The following is a 19,434-nucleotide window of genomic DNA, read 5'->3' as shown; positions in this document are numbered from 1 at the left end:
CGTCTGCTGAAATTCAACGCGCATGCGCTACAATCCGAGAGCAACTGTCTGCCAGGGCGACCAACTGTCATAAATTTACACAATCCATATTTTTGAGGTTAGAGTAAAAATACAAGTTGCAGGTGTAAAGTACCAGTGAAAAACTATTTGCAGTTTCTTACGAACATTTCGCAGAACGAATTCATAGTCTGTCGAAACTTTATTTTTCGTTGATAATATTGTAAGCTTAGATTTTTTCTGACCAAGTGAAGTCAGAGGTGAGAATCTGACCAGTTTCCAGAAAACCACATATTTTTCAGAACTTCATTTTGCATCTCGCATTGAAAATAATCCGAGTTTTAATGCTTGCGCGTATTTTTTTGACGATATCGCGTTTTCATTGAAATTGAAACAGTTTTTCTTTTTGAATGCGGCTGAAAAAGTTATAATCTATCTGGAAAAAAACATTTTCAAGTATGTAACCGTAAACTAGAATTGTGGAAACTTTACAAAAATTTTCAGAATTATTTAGGTTTTCCCATAAATCTATCGTAATCAAATTTCTGCATAAAAATTGAAAAATTTCTACAAAATTCTGAACATCTGCTAGGATTGAAAATAAATCTATCGGAGAGTTTCAAATTGGTAGCTGTCTCAGTCTGTTTCACCTCGAGACTGAAATACGAGGAAAGTCCCACGCGGCTCACGTGACCCACAGTATTGAACCACTTTGAGGTTTCCCGCAGCTAATTCCGTCTGATGTGCTAGCGATCCTCATTACTGTATGAAAATAGGGTAAATTATCCAATTACAGCTGATAGAGTTGCGCAGAAATCCGCAAGGGTCTAGTGACAAGAAATTTAGGCCAACGTTGAGACCGACTTCGAAAACTAGAAGGGACTCGTCGGTGACTGAGCTCGAGGAAAGGTTAAAAGAAGCCAAATCGACGAATCAAAAATTCAGGAAACAGCTGCTGGATAAGGAATCAGAATTGCAGGTGAGGCTCACATTCAAGATTCGTTAATTGTTTCGGTAATTTTGTACTTTTGCAGCTTGCTCATTGGATACATGGATTTTTTTCATTTATCATCACTTCAAAACCTTGCCATGAATTCAAGTATAGGTGTAAATTGTTTCCGAGTAAACGTCGCAGTATGTTGGGTTGCCTACCACTGTGGAGAAAAAATATCGGTAATACATCTTACTGAATTATCGATAAGTATCACATTTAAAGCCCTCGCGAGTCAGCTGGAACTGCCCGTGTTGCCAAGTTGTGTGAATTTAGCCAAGCATGTGTTTCATTGTTTATAACCTATGCTGAAGTGTTCAGTCATCGCGTTCGGAATCGAAGTTGGAGTGATTATACGAATTGACTTGACTAAAGTGATAATGACTCGGAAGATCTGTTTTACCGATATTTGTTCCCCTCAGTAGTAGGCAACCTGACATACCCATCATCAATTTCTATTATAGCCGTTAACAAAACAAATTCAAGTATTTTGAAATTTTGTTCCCAAGTTCGACGAAAACCGGACTTTATACTTGGCCGTTCTGATGTTTTAAATAAAAATCTTTTCCACTACAACGCTGTATAAAAAATATCAAAATCGCGATGCACTGTTTTCTTCGAATTTTGAAACACTATAACTCAGCCGATAATCATCGGTCAAGCAAATTCAGAAAAGCCTGGATTTGTGAAAAATCGGTTTACGTTTAACTATATTTCCACGGCGCCAATTTCTCATAAATGATTCGATCACAATTGTATTGGTACAGCTGTCATTTTTTCTTCTCAAAACTGGGCAACTTTTGTCTGAAGTTCTTTTCTAAAAAATCATTAGTTTGAAAGGTGTTTCTAATGAATCAATTAACGGTGTGATGTTTGGCTGAAAATCGTGACGTTTTATTGATTTTATTCCAAGATAATCTCAATTTGAGTATTTATCAAATTAACGTATCTGTAAGCTACAAAAATCTCTTTAAGTAAACAAAAATAACAAACACTGGTATCATAAAAAAAAGTTTAACAGATATCAAGGCTTAATTTCAAATTGTTTAAAAATTTTTGAAACTCTAGTAGATTAGTTCGAGAAGACTATTTTGTACAAAGTCATTAAAATAAATTTTCTTTCTTCCCAGTAATGTTTTCAATACTTCCAATCGATCCATTGTTGGAAAATTAAATTTTAATCGATGTCGAAACGATTACAACTGAAAATTGTTTTTAGCGAATTTGTAAGAAATAAAAGTTTTGAGAACAAAATCGAACGCGTTTAATAAATTTATGAGTACTTTGAATGAATTTGAAAGAAAGCATCGATATCAAAGCTTGTGCTTACAATCACGGTATTTTATATTTTATCGTTTTCAATGAGATTTTCGTAACATAAAAACACAATAGTTTGATAAATACTCGACGTACGACTATCGCGTAATAAAATTCATACAAAGTTATTGATTTTCGACCCTCCAGCCTCCTTATTAAAAAAGAACACTCTTCAAATGCGTCGGCAAATAATTTCCTGACATTTCTCAAATCGTCACAGATGTTCGTTCGACGATTGGGTAATAACGGCGTTCCCGATACCCAGGAAGTAATGGACAGGTTGACAGTCCCAAGGCCAGAGTCGATTATTAAAAAAGAAGGTAAGTCGTTTTTCATTCATTCGTTCGTTCATTCGCGAGATCATTCTGCCAATTATAATAAATCAACGCTGCTGCCACGTGACGAGGAAGGTTCATTTCCACTCGAAGATTCATAATTTCATATCAAGACGCTTAAATAAAATAATATGTGCAAATATCTTCACAGTCGATTAATGAACAGAGAATTAGCGATATGAAATATCGCGTAATGGTTCTAACAATTTTCTAGAATAAATGTCAAGGCTTTGAAAGAATAAAACTCGAGAAAACTCGCAGGCGTTTTTGAAAGTATGAAACGAGTGCTGAATTGAACATTTCTACTTAACGAAAAACTTATGTAACAAGATTACTGTGCGGTATTTACAGCATCTGTTATACCTTGTAATACGAGACCGATTCGGATTACGAAATATGTAAAATTCGTAATGTAGGAACGAGAATTCTCTGTTCAAACTCTTATACTTGTATATATGTTAGAGCTCACTGTGCAGGGGCATGGAGCAAATGATTACAAAGGTTAGTTAACCCAACTCGAACAGTACGTTGGCAAAAAATCCCCTCCCAAAAATATTCCAATCACGTTTTGCATGGCACAAGTAAGTGCTTTAGTTGCAGAAATATACCTACTTGCGCCTACCTTTAAAAATACGTTTTTCAATGCTTGGTAAATTTAGTGTAAAGTCCTCAAGTAGCTCCTGGTAAGGAAATTATAATGTCCTTTGTAACATAGCGTTGAAAACGCTTCATGTGTCGATTGTTGAAAGGTTTTTTGCATTTTTGTTTTTATTTTGTTGCTCTTACTACGATTAGTGGCTATTGCTGAAAACAACAAGCTTAGATTGTGTGTTTATAAATCTAATCACGTAAAACATCTAGTGTTGTTATCGGGGGATCAATTTTTGCCATACTGAAAAAATATTTCTTACAGTTTAAACACACTCTGGTTATCTCTGATTTTATCCTTATGACATATATATATATATATACAGTCTTGATATAAATACTTTAAAGAACGTCTTTGCAGGTGTTTTTAGGTTTTTAATGAAGAAATTCAAATTAATGATTGAAATTATTTTCGAAAGTCAATTTACACGGCTCATAGACAATAGAAGTATTTCAGAGATTCGATGTTAGGAAAATATAACAGACTTTTGGAAAAAAGTTGTAAGACTGTGAAAAACAATTTGCCGCTTTTTTGAAAATCATTTTAAGAAATTCTGCGTCAATGAATAGAACATTTTTTTTTTTTTTATATCTCCATAAAATCTATGAGTCTTTAAATTACGTGAAAACAGTGAAAATTTGAAACTTTGCAAAATTATTTTATGAAAAATATTCGGATAGATTTGTCGACAAGATACTGATGTTTTTAAAAATCCGAAAACATTTTCAAGGTGTAGTAACGTTTGCCTGGCCTCGGAAGGCAAATAAAAATTCATTCGTTATTGAATTAGCAGATTCTATTTATCAGAATTAAAAAAAAAAAAAAAACCAAAGAGACAAAATTATTCAATAATCTCTGAAATAAAATGAATTCTGTTTTCAAATAAATTTTCCACGAATCATCACGGAATCAGATATTCTCTACGAAGTATTTTTAATTTTATCGGAAACAGTGTAAAATAAATTTTGAATCGTTCATCTTACCCAAAACTTAAAAATTTCACTTCATAATCTTAACTCGTGTTTAATATCCCGTCTGTTGATAAACCGCGGATAAATGGTAATTGCATTTCAGTTTAAAACTGTTTTACGGAGGGTAATGTAATTCAGCAAAGAAGTTGCCGCTTTGCCGCTAAAGATAAACTATAGCCAACTTAAAATTTACGCACTTTTTAATGTCAACTCTTATAATACCAGCGAATTTTCAATAATAATAGGATATTGCAGTACTGTCACACTTGGATAAGACAATTTATCAAAGAATAAATTCATTACAATGGAGTTCCAAAAAGACATTGAAATAATCGAAATATTACAGAAATGATATTAACCATCAAATTGTCATCATTTACAGATCTGGTTGACGCACTCAGCTGTGTTTTTAAACTCGGGTTGGACAAAATTGAAAGCCACGAAAAAGAATATCACAAATTGAAAGTACAATCAAAGATAAATTGTTCAATTGGTTATTTCAAAACATGTTTTTGCTTCATGGGATTATTTGTTAAATTAATTATTGTTTCACAAAAAAATCACTTGTGAGCGAAAAGAAAGGAAAATTATTTCGCAAAGTTGACATGATTTTTGTACATAATTATCTTATAATCTACGTTTCTCTGGGTAGAATAATTTTTATGCTTTTTTTTTTTTTTTGTTTTTTGGGAAAATCGTACAAATTAAATTTACTCGAACTAGGAAATAGAATTTACAATTTGAATATCAATGAGTTCTTTAAATATTGTTGATCTTCAAGAAAATTTAAAAAATTTCTGATCAATGATTTGGTTTCTAACCTAACACCAAGAAATTTCGATTGTTTGAAAAAACGTTTTTACGGTTTATCTAATGTCTCGAATTGCAATGATGCAATGAAAACTTGAAAGAATTAATCACACGCTAGAATGAAATATCTGACTTTAAGCGATAGAGTTCTCTGAAAGAGAATCGACTTCATTTCCGTGCTTAAATTGAATACCAACATAGCAAATTGTGTGACGCGGAGATATTTGATAATCTTCATTCTAATCAAAATATTAATTTCCGTACCTATAAACTTCCAACGTTCTGTATAATACTGTATTGATTTCATCGCTGTCTTTCTCTACATCCTATAAATTCTATTTGAAACGTAAATCGCCTTGTCAGCCTGGAATTTCAGGCTCGGATTCACACGCTGTGATTCCATAATTGTTATTTTATAACTGAAACAGTACAGGCTGACTTGTTCATTTTGCAATTAGGCTTATGATTCGAAGTTCTTTAGCAAATTGAAAAAAGGAATTGAAAATATTTCGCGTTAGTAGTGTGAGCAAGCAATGAAGAATTTCGCCAAGTTTCTGGTTCATTTTGATGAATTTTTTCATCAATTTAGAAAATGTTTAACGTTTTTTTAAGATGTTGCAATTTTTTATATTACTGTTGTACTCAACTTTGTGGTTTTTTGTTTAAGTCAAATAATTTGATTGCGAGTACAAATATTTTTCCAAGCTTGCCTCTCTAGATTTTAAACCATGCCAATCCTGCCCAAGTAATCTAAAAACCATTCGTAGGGTCAGATTAAAACTTCGCAGTTTTGAAATCACGGTGAATCATTGATTTTGAAAAAACCGAGCGCGACACAAACCTGTGAAAAATGTATCTGAAAACTTCTTTCAAAATTAAAAAGTTCTCATAAACTCTGATTATCTCTCGTTTATATAATTTTACAGAGGTTTGTTAAAAACTTTTCAGATACCCAACAATTTCAACTAAATTCTAGTCTTTACAATCTTTCGGAACTATCTGCAAAATATCACGTTAAGATTTCTTAAAAAATCAAATGATATTCAAGAAATTTTTCGCCACGAAACTCACCTCGAATTTCGTATCTTTGATTGGTACGCCGAATTAAAGAAATCAGATCGAATAAATAAGTCACCATTCCATAGATATTTGCTCGAGAATATTCCGAGGCATTTGTCCATCGGAGCGAAATTAGTTTATTATAACCTGACTTCACGTAGCTAATTTCTTTTATACACTGCATCTTGAAAATGTTGTTGATAATCCAATATGCTATAGGTATGCATAATAATATGTTGATACGTAGCGATTAACAAATAATTCCAGGAGGTATTCATTCACAGATAGGGTGTCTAGCAATTGCAATGATTTCAAACGATTTCAAATGATTTCAAGCAGTTTCGAAAGATTTCATTAAATTTCAAAGAATTTCATACAATTTCATGCGAAGTGATTTCAAGAGATTTTACGCGACTTTAAGCGATTACACGTGATTTCTAGTGATTTCAACTGATTTCAAGTGATTTCAAGCGATCCTTAAGTGATTACTATCCGAAGTGGTCTGCGATTTCAACAAATGAATACCCCCTCGAAAAGATTATTCAAGATTTCACACAGGGAAAATGTCAAATGATTTGAAAGAGTAAAATTGAGCTCCCTAGTTCGATCCCATACAGTATAGCAATAACAACATACCTGTAACAACCTTCGTTATGAACCCTTATGTAGAATCGTTTGCATAGCCGAAAATACATTTTAGTATTCTGCAAACTCTAAAAAGCGTGAACGGGAAACAGAATTTTCTGTTACAGGTCCATCGATCGCAACAGAGACGACGGACATTTCGATGTCCATGTGCAGTCTTAATTCGACAACCGTGTCCCAACCCGAAGGGGAATACGCCAATTTACCCGGTGGAGACACAAATTCTGCAAGGTAGGTCTTGACGGCATGATTACCTGACATTTTCCAAGTGTAGATTTTTCTTTCCCCCCAATCAAGTTTCAAAATTTCCTTACAAAACGGCAAGATCACTTTTGCGGCGACAACTTTCTTGTCAGATTAAAAGCTGATCTGAAATCTGATGTTTGAGACCTGATTAAAAGCGTTCGATTAAAACTCATGTCCGATGTCTTTTTGATCCATAATTGGTTTCTGTACGATGGAGCAAAAAAATAAGACGTCGTCGGGGAAACGTCAGATTTTTTGTTTGATTTAAGAAATGAAAATTCGATAAGTTTCGTGATATTTCGATTCATGCGCCTATCAATCTTGACACTTGTAAACGGTCTCAATTTAGTTCCGGTCAGTAAAAATCTTACGAATTTGACTCTCACATTTCAGGTGGAAAAATTTTTTTATACACATTTTCCAACGTGAAATTACGCCTCAGAATGTTTTTTTAGGCACATTTCTATGGTAAACGAAAGAATAGAAAATAGTTGAAACTTTAAATGTTCGTTTTCAGACAAACTATTCGAAAGACTGGAGTTTGAACCTAAAATATCCGTAATAATGGGAGATTTTCGAATGTAATCGTGAAATTACCTCACTCATTTCTAATCATTTCAATCACCGATCAACATCAAATTTCGTAATGGAATCCAAAATTTTGACTTCCGTTATCATTAACGATGGTTCAAGATTATACATTCGTCTTTTGTCATTACAGCCAAATAAAACGTAAGGTATTGTATAATTAGGTCAAAATAAGTTACAAAATGAAATACAAAGTACACTTTTACTTTGTCCTGTTTACAGAATAAAATACAAATCCCACGTGTATTTTACCCAAATAACAAAAGATCATACGAATTACACGTTTATTTCGTCCTATAACAACCAAACACAGTTATAATTTGTAGTTTGAACGTGATTTATTACAATTTGTAATAGGCGCTACCCAATACTGGCTGAAAATTCTTGGCCTCGACTAACCGCCAGATATTAGTGGTTAAAAACCGGAGATTGGGAGTTGAGAAAAAATGTTGAAAATAAATCAACAAGAGCAGTTTCGCATGGCGGGAAAAAATTGTGGAAGAAAAAAAAAAAAAAAATAGAAATAGATATAAAAAGAAAAAAATAAAAGTGAAGTAGCTGAGGTGAATCCACCCCGCGTAAAATACCGGTTTGAGATTGGGCGGCCTAATTTCCGGCTCTCGTAATCGACCGTCAATCCTGAGATAGTCGAGCGTTTGAAATTCCAGGAAAAAGACGTCCTTCTCCAAGCTGCCGACGATTGCTATCGACAGCGAGAGGATCCCCCTCGTATCGTCGACAACATCGGCGACAGTCTTACACTCGGCGATGAAACAGCCAAGCGATTCAACCCTACGCCGCAAGACTCGCCTGAGCGAGTGCAGAGAGAGCGAACCACTCCTCCAAGAAAGTCAGGACCCAAAGCCGGAAGCTGGTGTTGAGTTCGTTCCCGAAGTCGCCGATGAGGGGGAGAGGGTCATCCTCGAGGAAACTGACATCCCAAGGAACGGCAGACCACCCAGGATCAAGGAAATCATCGAGGAGTCAAGACCCAGGCTCCCAACGCCGCCGCCCGCGTCGAAGAACGTTTCCTTCGGCGAACCGCAGGAGCAGAATTACCTCGAGCAGGCGATCCTTCCGCCCCCATCGCAGTTCGTCCCGAAACAAACAAGGCCGACGGGTGAGAATCGAATACGAAATTACAAGGGGTTGACGATACAAGGGGTGTTTCACTGAGAAACGAGTGGCACCGTGATCACAATATTTCGTGATCGCTTACGTTTTATAGAGTTATTGCCAGAGATTACTTGACGAATAATTTTACTTTTACACATTTCGTGATTGCTTACGTCTCGTGGAGTGATTGCCAAAGATTACTTGACAAATAATTTTACTTTCACATATTTCGTGATTACTTACGTCTCGTAGATTGATTGCCAGTGATTACTTGACAGATAATTTTACTTTTGCATGCATATTTCATGATTACTTACGTCTCGTAGAGTGATTGCCGGAGATTACTTGACAGATAACTTTGCTTTTACATATAATTTCGTGATTACTTACATCTCGTGGAGTGATTGCCAGTGATTACTTGACAGATAATTTTACTTTTGCACGCATATTTCATGATTACTTACGTCTCATAGAGTGATTGCCAGAGATTACTTGACAGATAATTTTGCTTTTACACATTTCGTGATTGCTTACGTCTTGTGGAGTTATTGCCAAAGATTACTTGACAAATAATTTTACTTTCACATATTTCGTGATTACTTACGTCTCGTAGATTGGGTGCCAGTGATTACTTGACAGATAATTTTACTTTTGCACGCATATTTCATGATTACTTACGTCTCGTAGAGTGATTGCCGGAGATTACTTGACAGATAACTTTGCTTTTACATATAATTTCGTGATTACTTGCATCTCGTGGAGTGATTGCCAGTGATTACTTGACAGATAATTTTACTTTTGCACGCATATTTCATGATTACTTACGTCTCATAGAGTGATTGCCAGAGATTACTTGACAGATAATTTTGCTTTTACACATTTCGTGATTGCTTACGTCTCGTGGAGTGATTGCCAAAGATTACTTGACAAATAATTTTACTTTCACATATTTCGTGATTACTTACGTCTCGTAGATTGGGTGCCAGTGATTACTTGACAGATAATTTTACTTTTGCACGCATATTTCATGATTACTTACGTCTCGTAGAGTGATTGCCGGAGATTACTTGACAGATAATTTTGCTTTTACATATAATTTCGTGATTACTTACATCTCGTGGAGTGATTGCCAGTGATTACTTGACAGATAATTTTACTTTTGCACGCATATTTCATGATTACTTACGTCTCATAGAGTGATTGCCAGAGATTACTTGACAGATAATTTTGCTTTTACACATTTCGTGATTGCTTACGTCTCGTGGAGTGATTGCCAAAGATTACTTGACAAATAATTTTACTTTCACATATTTCGTGATTACTTACGTCTCGTAGATTGGGTGCCAGTGATTACTTGACAGATAATTTTACTTTTGCACGCATATTTCATGATTACTTACGTCTCGTAGAGTGATTGCCGGAGATTACTTGACAGATAACTTTGCTTTTACATATAATTTCGTGATTACTTACATCTCGTGGAGTGATTGCCAGTGATTACTTGACAGATAATTTTACTTTTGCACGCATATTTCATGATTACTTACGTCTCATAGAGTGATTGCCAGAGATTACTTGACAGATAATTTTGCTTTTACACATTTCGTGATTGCTTACGTCTCGTGGAGTGATTGCCAAAGATTACTTGACAAATAATTTTACTTTCACATATTTCGTGATTACTTACGTCTCGTAGATTGGGTGCCAGTGATTACTTGACAGATAATTTTACTTTTGCACGCATATTTCATGATTACTTACGTCTCGTAGAGTGATTGCCGGAGATTACTTGACAGATAATTTTGCTTTTACATATAATTTCGTGATTACTTACATCTCGTGGAGTGATTGCCAGTGATTACTTGACAGATAATTTTACTTTTGCACTCATATTTCATGATTACTTACGTCTCATAGAGTGATTGCCAGAGATTACTTGACAGATAATTTTGCTTTTACATATTTCGTGATTACTTACGTCTTATAGGGTGACGACCAGAGATTAGTTGACAAATAATTTTACTTTTACTAACAAGGAAGGTATCCCAGGTCGATCTCTACAATTTTATTTCTTTTTTAACATATTATATTAGACTAAAAAGTAAGCGACACGCATTTTTTTTTATCTGTTGTTAAACACTTTAAGGGGGTGAAACTACGGCCCAAAGTAGAGCATGCCAAGGGGCGATTAAACCTTTTTTTTTTAATTGGGAAAGTCATGTTTCTCATTTCTCGTTATGAGAAAACTTTTCCAGTTGAATTGGTTTGAAAATATTATGTTCTTGTGGGTGATATGCCCCTTGACATATCTTACTTTGGAGGGTTCTTTCACCCCCTTACAGTGTTTGATGGCAGATAACAAAAAATACGTGTCGTTTAGAGTCTAGTCTACTAGAACATATTATAAAAGAAATGAAATCGCAGAGATCGACCTGGAATACTTACCTTGTAAGTGATTTCTCACTATTTCTAAGATTTCATTTGATTTCTCATGGTTTCTAAGATATCATATGATTTACTAAGATTATAAAGAGATTTTTGTAATTCTAAATGAATTCTCATAACTACCAATCATAAATAATGCAGGATTTTATTTTAAATATTAGTGATTTCAGTGTGGTTTCCGCGATTATGAAATCACACCTTCAGGGTTCACGTCTCCATCATAGAAATCCAGGCGACGTACGATTATCGTGAAATTATTTCGAGACCCCCAGATCCCCTGAAATCCTTTGAAATCTCATGGGATATTTGGAAACCTTTGTAAGGTATTAAAAAATCCTTTGAAATTCTGAAGTGAAAATTCAGAAAAACCCTGTAAAATTGATTAATAGCTCTAAAAACTTTGAAATATTTAAAACGCTGTGAAATTTTCCCTTTTCGAAACCCTACAATAGCATTTGAAGTCTTTCAAAACTTGAAAATTTGTGCAATCCTATGAAATCTATCAAAATTCTGTGAAATCCTACAGAATCTCGAGAAACCTTGCGAGATCGTTTGATATCAACGAAATCTAATCGAATCTCTTGAAATCCCTTAAGATCTCCAAAAATTTGTCAAGCTCTGTCAAATTTTTTAAAATCCTTCAAAATCTCTCGGAAAATCTCGAAATCTCTCGGATCCACTTGCAATACCATAAAATCTTGTGGTATTTTGTGAAGTTATTCGCAATCTCTCAAATATCCTCAAGTCCCTGAAATGGTGAAAATTATCTGAAATCCCGCAAATTCGTTTGAAATTTTGCGTAATCCTATTAGATCTGAGAATTTATAAGAAAATTTTCGGTACAATTCTGAAAATTGGTGTGAATTTTGGCATTTTGATCACAATAATCGTAGAGAATTTCAATAAAATTCTATAGGGATTATGAAGAAAAAATGAGAAAATCACGTATTACGAAAAAAAAAAAATACATACAAACCTATAAATAAATATAATTCCAGGAAATACGAATATTATCCGGGACGCACAATTAAGGGGAAAATGCAAATTTTTTTGAAAAACTTTGAACTTGATTTGACTCATGGATTCCTGTGAAATCCTGAATTTAGAAAGAGTCATAAAATTTCAATGAATCTTCTCGGAAATATTTAGCATTTTGGAGTGTTCCAGCGAGATTTTCAGGTAACAATGTTCACCAGAGGAATTTTTCCGGTCAGGTTCCGTCACCGCGTCGTCTCATCAGTCGTCGTTGCGCCGGCGAGCCTCGGTAAAAAATAACGGGATCGGGCATCACCACGAGCTTTTTGAAAAGCGGCGGACGAGCGTCCCGGCGAACTCCATCAGCTACATATCGACGGAGAATATACGGTGCGCCGACGTCAGGACGATAGAGGAAAGCCTCGAGGGGCAATTCAACAAGGCCTACATAATCGGGGAGTGCGGCCATCTTCGGCCGATTGGTGGCGCTGCCGGACTCAGGTGCGAACGACATGGTGGCAGAGGCCACAGCCACGCCGTACTGAACGGTGGCGCCCTCGACACGCCGACGCCGAGGAGACACCGGAAGCTCTGCGACAGCCACAACGCAAGCTCGCCAAACGTCCCCACCACCGTCAACGCAAGCTCTTCCGACACGGGTGAGTGAGCGCATGTTTTTGCTCAATGTAAACGGAAGAACACTCGATGCTTCGATATAAGACCCTAATTCGACAACCTAATTGATCAACTGATTTCTACGATTTATTTGCCAATCGATATAGCTCTTTTTAGCTTAGAACTGATCTAAGTGGTGGTTGCTGAATTTTTTAAATTACAAAATCAAAAAAGAAAGAAATAAGGTTTCATTTGTCAATATTTTTTGAAGCTTGAAACGCATCCGAACGGCAAATTCTCGAGCTGGTCTATCACGGTCGGTCGAATTACCCACGTATTAAAAAATATACGTTTTCCAATACGTGCATGGAAAGTTGGATTTTTAAATCATGTGGAGCGTGCGTAAAGCACCCTATTCCTGAACAGTGCGGTAAAACAACAAAAGTGCGTGCGCTAAGCTGAAATTTTCAGTCTCACAAACTAGAACTTTTTGAGTTCGACCTGAAGTTTGCATTTTTAGGTTTGCGCGTTTCAAGAAGCTGAACTTGTGCCTCTACATCTCTTGATTGCCCATGATCTAATTTTTAGAAATTATTATTCTTCATTCATTTGCTTCTTAAAAGAAACTTCGATTTACAGATGTTGGAAAAAATAGCGTGTGTTACGCGGACGGTTGTGCGATATCTGACTCGTGTGTTTATAATAGTCGCGGTAACCACTCGTTGGAAATCACCCAGTTTCTGCACATGTAACACAATATACCGTTTCCTAACTCAGTGCGGAAAATTCGATTTTGCGTACTCAAATCACAGCGATAAATATTATATTCCCGCACTAGTGCGCAAATCGAATTTTGCGCACTCAGTGAGGAAAAATATGCACACTAGTTTGCGCAATCTACTAATTCCACCAGGTAATTTCAAAGCGCAGGTCTAAATGTCTCGGTCAACTTGTTGGGGTTCGCAGAAAAGTACGAAGAGTCGCTGTCGAACATAATTCAGCGATCGGTGTCGGAGAAGTCTCGGGAGAAGTGCGTTCGGGCCCGAGGGCTGCCAAATTCGGGCATTGGGGAATGTCCGCACCGAGGACCTCGTCGACTCCGGGAATGCCAGCACGCGGAGTCGAAGCTTCGGCAGCAGGCGAAGATGGACTACGTCCAAAGCACGCCGAACGTCGCGACGATACACAACAACAAGTTCGCAAGCGGAAACAGAGGCTCGACGGTCAACGTCTCGAAGATGTACAGTGCTGTGTCTGCCGGCGAGTTGTTGGACGTTGCGATATTGCCAATTTTCCAAAAACTCCTCAGCGAGCGGCACAAAAACACAACGCGTGGCGGCTACGGGGCGAGCTGTCCTAATATATCGATAAAGTGCGACATAGTGGAGTATCTTTAATAAACCGAGTAACTATAATTTGATTAATCTGAGTAACTAACGTTTATCAACAATCATCAGTGTGTCGATTACAGAAGTGTCAACCGATCGTCGAATCTCGTTTCGTGGTGATTCACGGCGAGGTTAACGAGTTTTTTTTTTTTTTTTTTTTTTTTCAATTATACGTTATATCCAGGCACACATCTCGGTGTAATTCAAGTCAATTGAAACCTCGTTCGGAACTGGTAAGTCTTGTCAGTTTTTACAAAATATGTCAAATTTACTGCTAACATTACGGAATTTGCTCTGCTGGTAATGGTAAGGTAAGAGGAGCTAAAGAGCCGGGGGAAATTGCAGTGTTCTTCTATACCGATTCGATTTAACATTGGAACCCCATAAGATGGATCGGTAAGCGTAGACCCATAGAATTATCCCCGGACCCAATCGGACCCAACCAGCCGAAGGAAACATTAGCCCGAAGCTGAACGTCTTTATATATCTTCAGTCAACGCTTGCAGTACCGTTTATACTTTGTTTTTCCCTGTTTTCATTCGTTCAAATTTCCCGCCATCTCGTCGAAACCTGCCACGTGCTTTGCGATCGTTAAGGTAGTTGAGCCGTAAAGTTCTTTTCGATAGAAAAAGTTCACATTTTGGAATATCAAATGTGAACAGTATCTTCTCACGTATGCAAAATTCCATACAGAATTTCTTGAATTCGTCAATCGGAAACCAAGATATCGTAGAAATTTTAATCATTCTAAATATAATGGCAAATCATCAGGTCGATGATATTGAAAAAGAAGACAGGTATAGAGCCAAAGCCATATTTCTATGTAGGTAGTTATTCATGCGAATAATTCAGTTCATCGAACCACATTTCATAATTTGGTTATTATCAATGAACCACCAGGCACGTATTTTGTGTCGTGATTTTGGGAAACCCAAAAACTACGGTCCTGCGCAGTTGAGTTACCTTAAAACGCGTTCTGAACTGGCAGAATTCCGGTATAACGATTAATTAATGCATACCGAAAAATACGTTCCCGGTACATCTTCCACTTCGATTGAGGATTAATTCGATAATGCCTTATGGTTAAGGATTGACGAAAAAAATGGAACTTGGAAACGATATAATGCAAGCAATTTGTTACAGACACATAGGTAGCATTTTATGTTTTGAAAATATTACAATTGACGAATTTCAACTTAAGACTGCAAAACTTTTAACGAACGAATACAAAATTACTTTTATGATCACTTTCCATTCCATTTCCTGAGAAAACAAAAACGATTCTCGAGGTTTATCATCCCTTCATTATAAACTGTGCCATCCTTTTCTTTTCATCGACTGTGTGAATACGTTTCGTTATTTTCCAACTCTTACAATTAGTTATATTTAACAAAGAAACCTCTTCAATCTTACCACATAAGAATCACTGAATCTTTGATTTTCGTAAAGTTTCCGGTAAATTTTTTTAGTAATGTTATAAAACGTTGAAACTTACAATTTTCATACATTAAAAAACGTTCAACCATCGCATACATTATTTTTTTTTTCTTTATTGATAAGTTATATATATAATAATTTCAAATACCTAAAAACACATCGTACAAAACTTTTTGGGATTCCGATGAAAATCTGTAATAATAAATTTGCAAGCCCCTATAAAAACTCCCATACGAATCCCTCGCAATAATTTTTGATTTCGGAAAAAGTATCAAGTTTTTCATAAAAATTTTCAAAATAAATTCGTAAGTAGAATTTATACTCGATGGTTGACGGCGATCGTAGTAATTATTCCGGGAAGTTGACTAGTTACATAAACATTAGAAAGAAAAAATAAAAAAAAAAAAACTGTTTTAATTACTATAAATAAATGAATAGCGTGTGGCTGTGATCAATCGAAAATACAGCGCTACTTGAACAGACAATGCAAGGTCTTATAAAGAACAAACATAAATTATAATAAAATATGCGAGAGAATGATCTCGTTCTAAATATGTTTAATGATAAACAGAAATACTTCAAGCTCATAAGTAAAATTTTCAAATTTTTAATCGGTGGTTACTGTATAGCGGATGATAAATAAATTAGGTTAAATTATGTATTGATCGCGTGAACGAAAATTAAGGAAGAAACATGCGGCAAACAATGAACGTAGGGTAAATAAATTAAATCAAATATATATATATACATATATGTGACAACTTGATGAGTATTTATATATATATATATATATATATATAATATATATAGGTATATAAGTATAAATGCGCGTGTATCGAACAAATTTGTAAGATATAAAAGTATCCCAGATGTCGGTAATAATTCGGTCGTCATTTAAAACCAGCTAAATGTGCGTTTAAATAAATTCATGTCTCATTCAATTAAATTTTTACTTTCTCGTGTCAAGGTTTTCTCATCTTTTCGAACTTTGAATCAATATTTTCCGACTGTTAAATCGTAAAGTCGTAATCTGGCAAGAAATTGGTTTGACTAAAGCAATATGGCGTCGGAACTAGTAATCAGCTGATCTTTTCAGCCTCAGTTGGAGATAAATCATACACGCATAAAGGGATGGAAAACTTTGCGCAGGCGGATACAACTTTTTTTTTAATCAATTGACTTGACGAAACCTAAAATAAAGGTTAAAAATAAACTTTTACAATCAATTACAACACGACTATATTAGTTTGGCACATTTTTCTAATCACGATAGCATTTTTTGCCATTTTCGGTTCCAATGCGCTCAATGACGATTATTTGAAAATTCACTGTCAAGACTATTCCCAATATCGAACATTGAGTTTATATTTCTTCAACAGAATGCAAAGCAATAAAATTGTGAAAAATTTTACATCACTCTTTGACCTGTTATATTCATCTTTCAGAAAAGTATAAAGGCAACAAACTTTCGGAATTTTGAATGTAGAAATCAATCATTCTCATTATCAATCAATTGCGTCATCATATTAGCGGTACATTCAAATATGTGATTAAAAGATTTGGACTAGAGAGTGGAAGAAACAACCGAAATCCAAATTTCTCGAAATAATTCGTTCATTTTTGTGATTAGCAAAGTTTAAACGTGCCTAATGCGAATCGAATAATTGCCGACATCAAGCAATCAGTACCGTAAGACGTCTATACATATAATACTGTTTAGCGAAAAAAATACATGTATTTGTCGTGAATCCCTATCGGCTACTGTGGACCCCTATTCGAAAGTAGATAGTTGTGTAAATGATAACGGTACAGAGAAAAGAAAATAAAATGATATGGTTATAGTGATAAAATTGATGACGATGACGATGATACAAACGATGTCAACACTGATAACAACAATGTTATAGAAGCTCAGGAAACGAGATGAAGAGTCGAGTCGTCCCTCAATTTTCGATATACATGCATTCGTGTATCGGTGACATATATTGAATATAGTTAAATGAAACTAAGGGTAAGAGGAAATCAGAAATAATTTGATAAGAAAGAAAGAAAATCTTACGGTTTATAAGCTGATGTCATTGGTGCTGAAGGAGTGAGTTAATGAAAGAAAGCGTGAGAGAGAGAGCGAGAGAGAGAGAGAGAGAGAGAGAGAGAGAGAGAGAGCGTACGTAGTGTTCATGTAATATATCAGGAAAAGAAGCAAAGAGCGACGGGATTAATGACATTTCGTATAGCGTGAATAAATCTGAGTAATACAACGCCAAAGACGAAAATTGACAAAGGGAAAACAAAAACCAAGGTAGAAGAGAAAAAAAAAAAAAACAGAGAAAAAAATTGTTGAAACATTATAGATGTATACAGAATCGTTTTTAATTATACTATTGAACTAATATTCAATAAGAAAACAGATATATATATATAAATGAAAATGAAATAAATGAAAGGTAATTGGTACATAAATAGACAAAAAGATCCACGTAATGCGTGAATGATGATTATCATGTAATGAGATATATAGTCGATTATAATAATAATAATAATAATAATAATAATAATAGGTGATTAAGTCATCGTTTCCTGTTTCGAAGATCTTGGCGTTGGCAATGCGCGATTTATAGTTAGACATCTTTTATATAATATATTTGAAGAAAAGTATACATATTATACATACACACATATAGTATATAATGTACACCGTGTAACAGCAACAACAGCAACAGCAACAGCAACAGCAACAAAAACAACATCAGTAATAGTAGAATTAATAATAATATTAATAATAGTAATAGTAATAATACTAGTAATAATAATAATAATAATAATAATATTAATAATAAAATTGGAAATTTTATTAAATGTTAGAGAAATTACATGATATACGTTTATGTATGACAAAATGATTCGTCGTCGCGTCTAGCCACTGTCAATATCTTAAATACTAACTATTTCGTATAATTTTTATAAATTTTAATATTGTTACATCTTCACCATTAATCAATCACATATACGCCTTAAAATGTATATCATTCATTTTCAATGCTTAGACGAATTAAATCATTATATAGTATATATATATATATATATATAGTGAACCGATATTCGATTTAGCATTATTAACAAGAATAATTTGAAAATTTACAAAATTTAATTCGTTGCCCCTCCGAAATATTATACAATTATACATTACACCAAAAGACGTTAAATCCCTTATACTGCATTACTTTCAAGCAACGAAATATGAATAACATCAGCCAGATCATTTTTTTTCGCTGTGAAATTACGTTACGATAAAAAAAAAAAAAAAAATGAAAAATTCAAATGAGCAAACGAAATGAAACACGTGACGGAACCGGATTTTTTTTTCTTCTTGAACGTGAATTTACAGCGGAAACGACGTAGCAAAGTGGTTCGATAGGTTTACGTAAATAGCATTGACGTATGTTTAATTCAAGGCTTCAAATACCGTGCAACAAACTTGTGAAATACTCAAATAAGACGAACATGTTTTGGTGAAAATTAACTGTTGCATTATATACAATATACATATACACTATATATATTGTACTTGATTTTGTACAGGTGTATCCATACATTGTTAAACCATATGCGATCGCATCATAATATGTGAATGTTTATAATATGATGTGTTTAATTTGGCAAAAAGGAAATCGATAAGAATATAAATATGGTTAAGAAATATGCCAACTGTCAGTTATTTTTTTCACCTAATCGAAATTATACCCGCACTTTTTTTTTCGAACCATCCATAATCGGAAACCACAAACTGACCATTCTTGGCTTTGAACTTTACAAGAAACAACTCCAGCAGAAAATGAAAAGGTATTCTGAT

At 34.8% G+C, this 19,434-nt stretch overlaps 1 protein-coding gene across 5 annotated transcripts in view; it reads left to right on the top strand.

Moving 5' to 3' along the window:
- Positions 1-19,283, top strand: part of LOC107225931 (gamma-aminobutyric acid type B receptor subunit 2) — a 188,139-nt gene extending 168,856 nt beyond the window's left edge. For 2 of the 5 annotated variants that reach the window (XM_046730733.1, XM_046730732.1), the window contains exons 13-18: positions 794-976; positions 2,526-2,625; positions 6,882-7,005; positions 8,277-8,728; positions 12,366-12,803; positions 13,690-19,283. In XM_046730733.1, coding sequence (XP_046586689.1) covers positions 794-976; positions 2,526-2,625; positions 6,882-7,005; positions 8,277-8,728; positions 12,366-12,803; positions 13,690-14,156 — 1,764 coding nt within the window. In that variant the 3' untranslated portion in view covers positions 14,157-19,283. Of the gene's footprint in view, positions 1-793; positions 977-2,525; positions 2,626-3,102; positions 3,142-6,866; positions 7,006-8,276; positions 8,729-12,365; positions 12,804-13,689 lie in introns of all 5 variants that reach the window. The other 3 variants (XM_046730730.1, XM_046730734.1, XM_046730731.1) reach the window with 3 other exon arrangements.
- Positions 19,284-19,434: the final 151 nt, after the last annotated feature.

This window comes from Neodiprion lecontei, chromosome 2, assembly GCF_021901455.1.
Source record: "Neodiprion lecontei isolate iyNeoLeco1 chromosome 2, iyNeoLeco1.1, whole genome shotgun sequence".
Lineage (NCBI taxonomy): Eukaryota > Metazoa > Arthropoda > Insecta > Hymenoptera > Diprionidae > Neodiprion > Neodiprion lecontei.
Note: the sequence above shows the minus strand (reverse complement) of the source record. Positions and strands in the feature narration are given on the sequence as shown.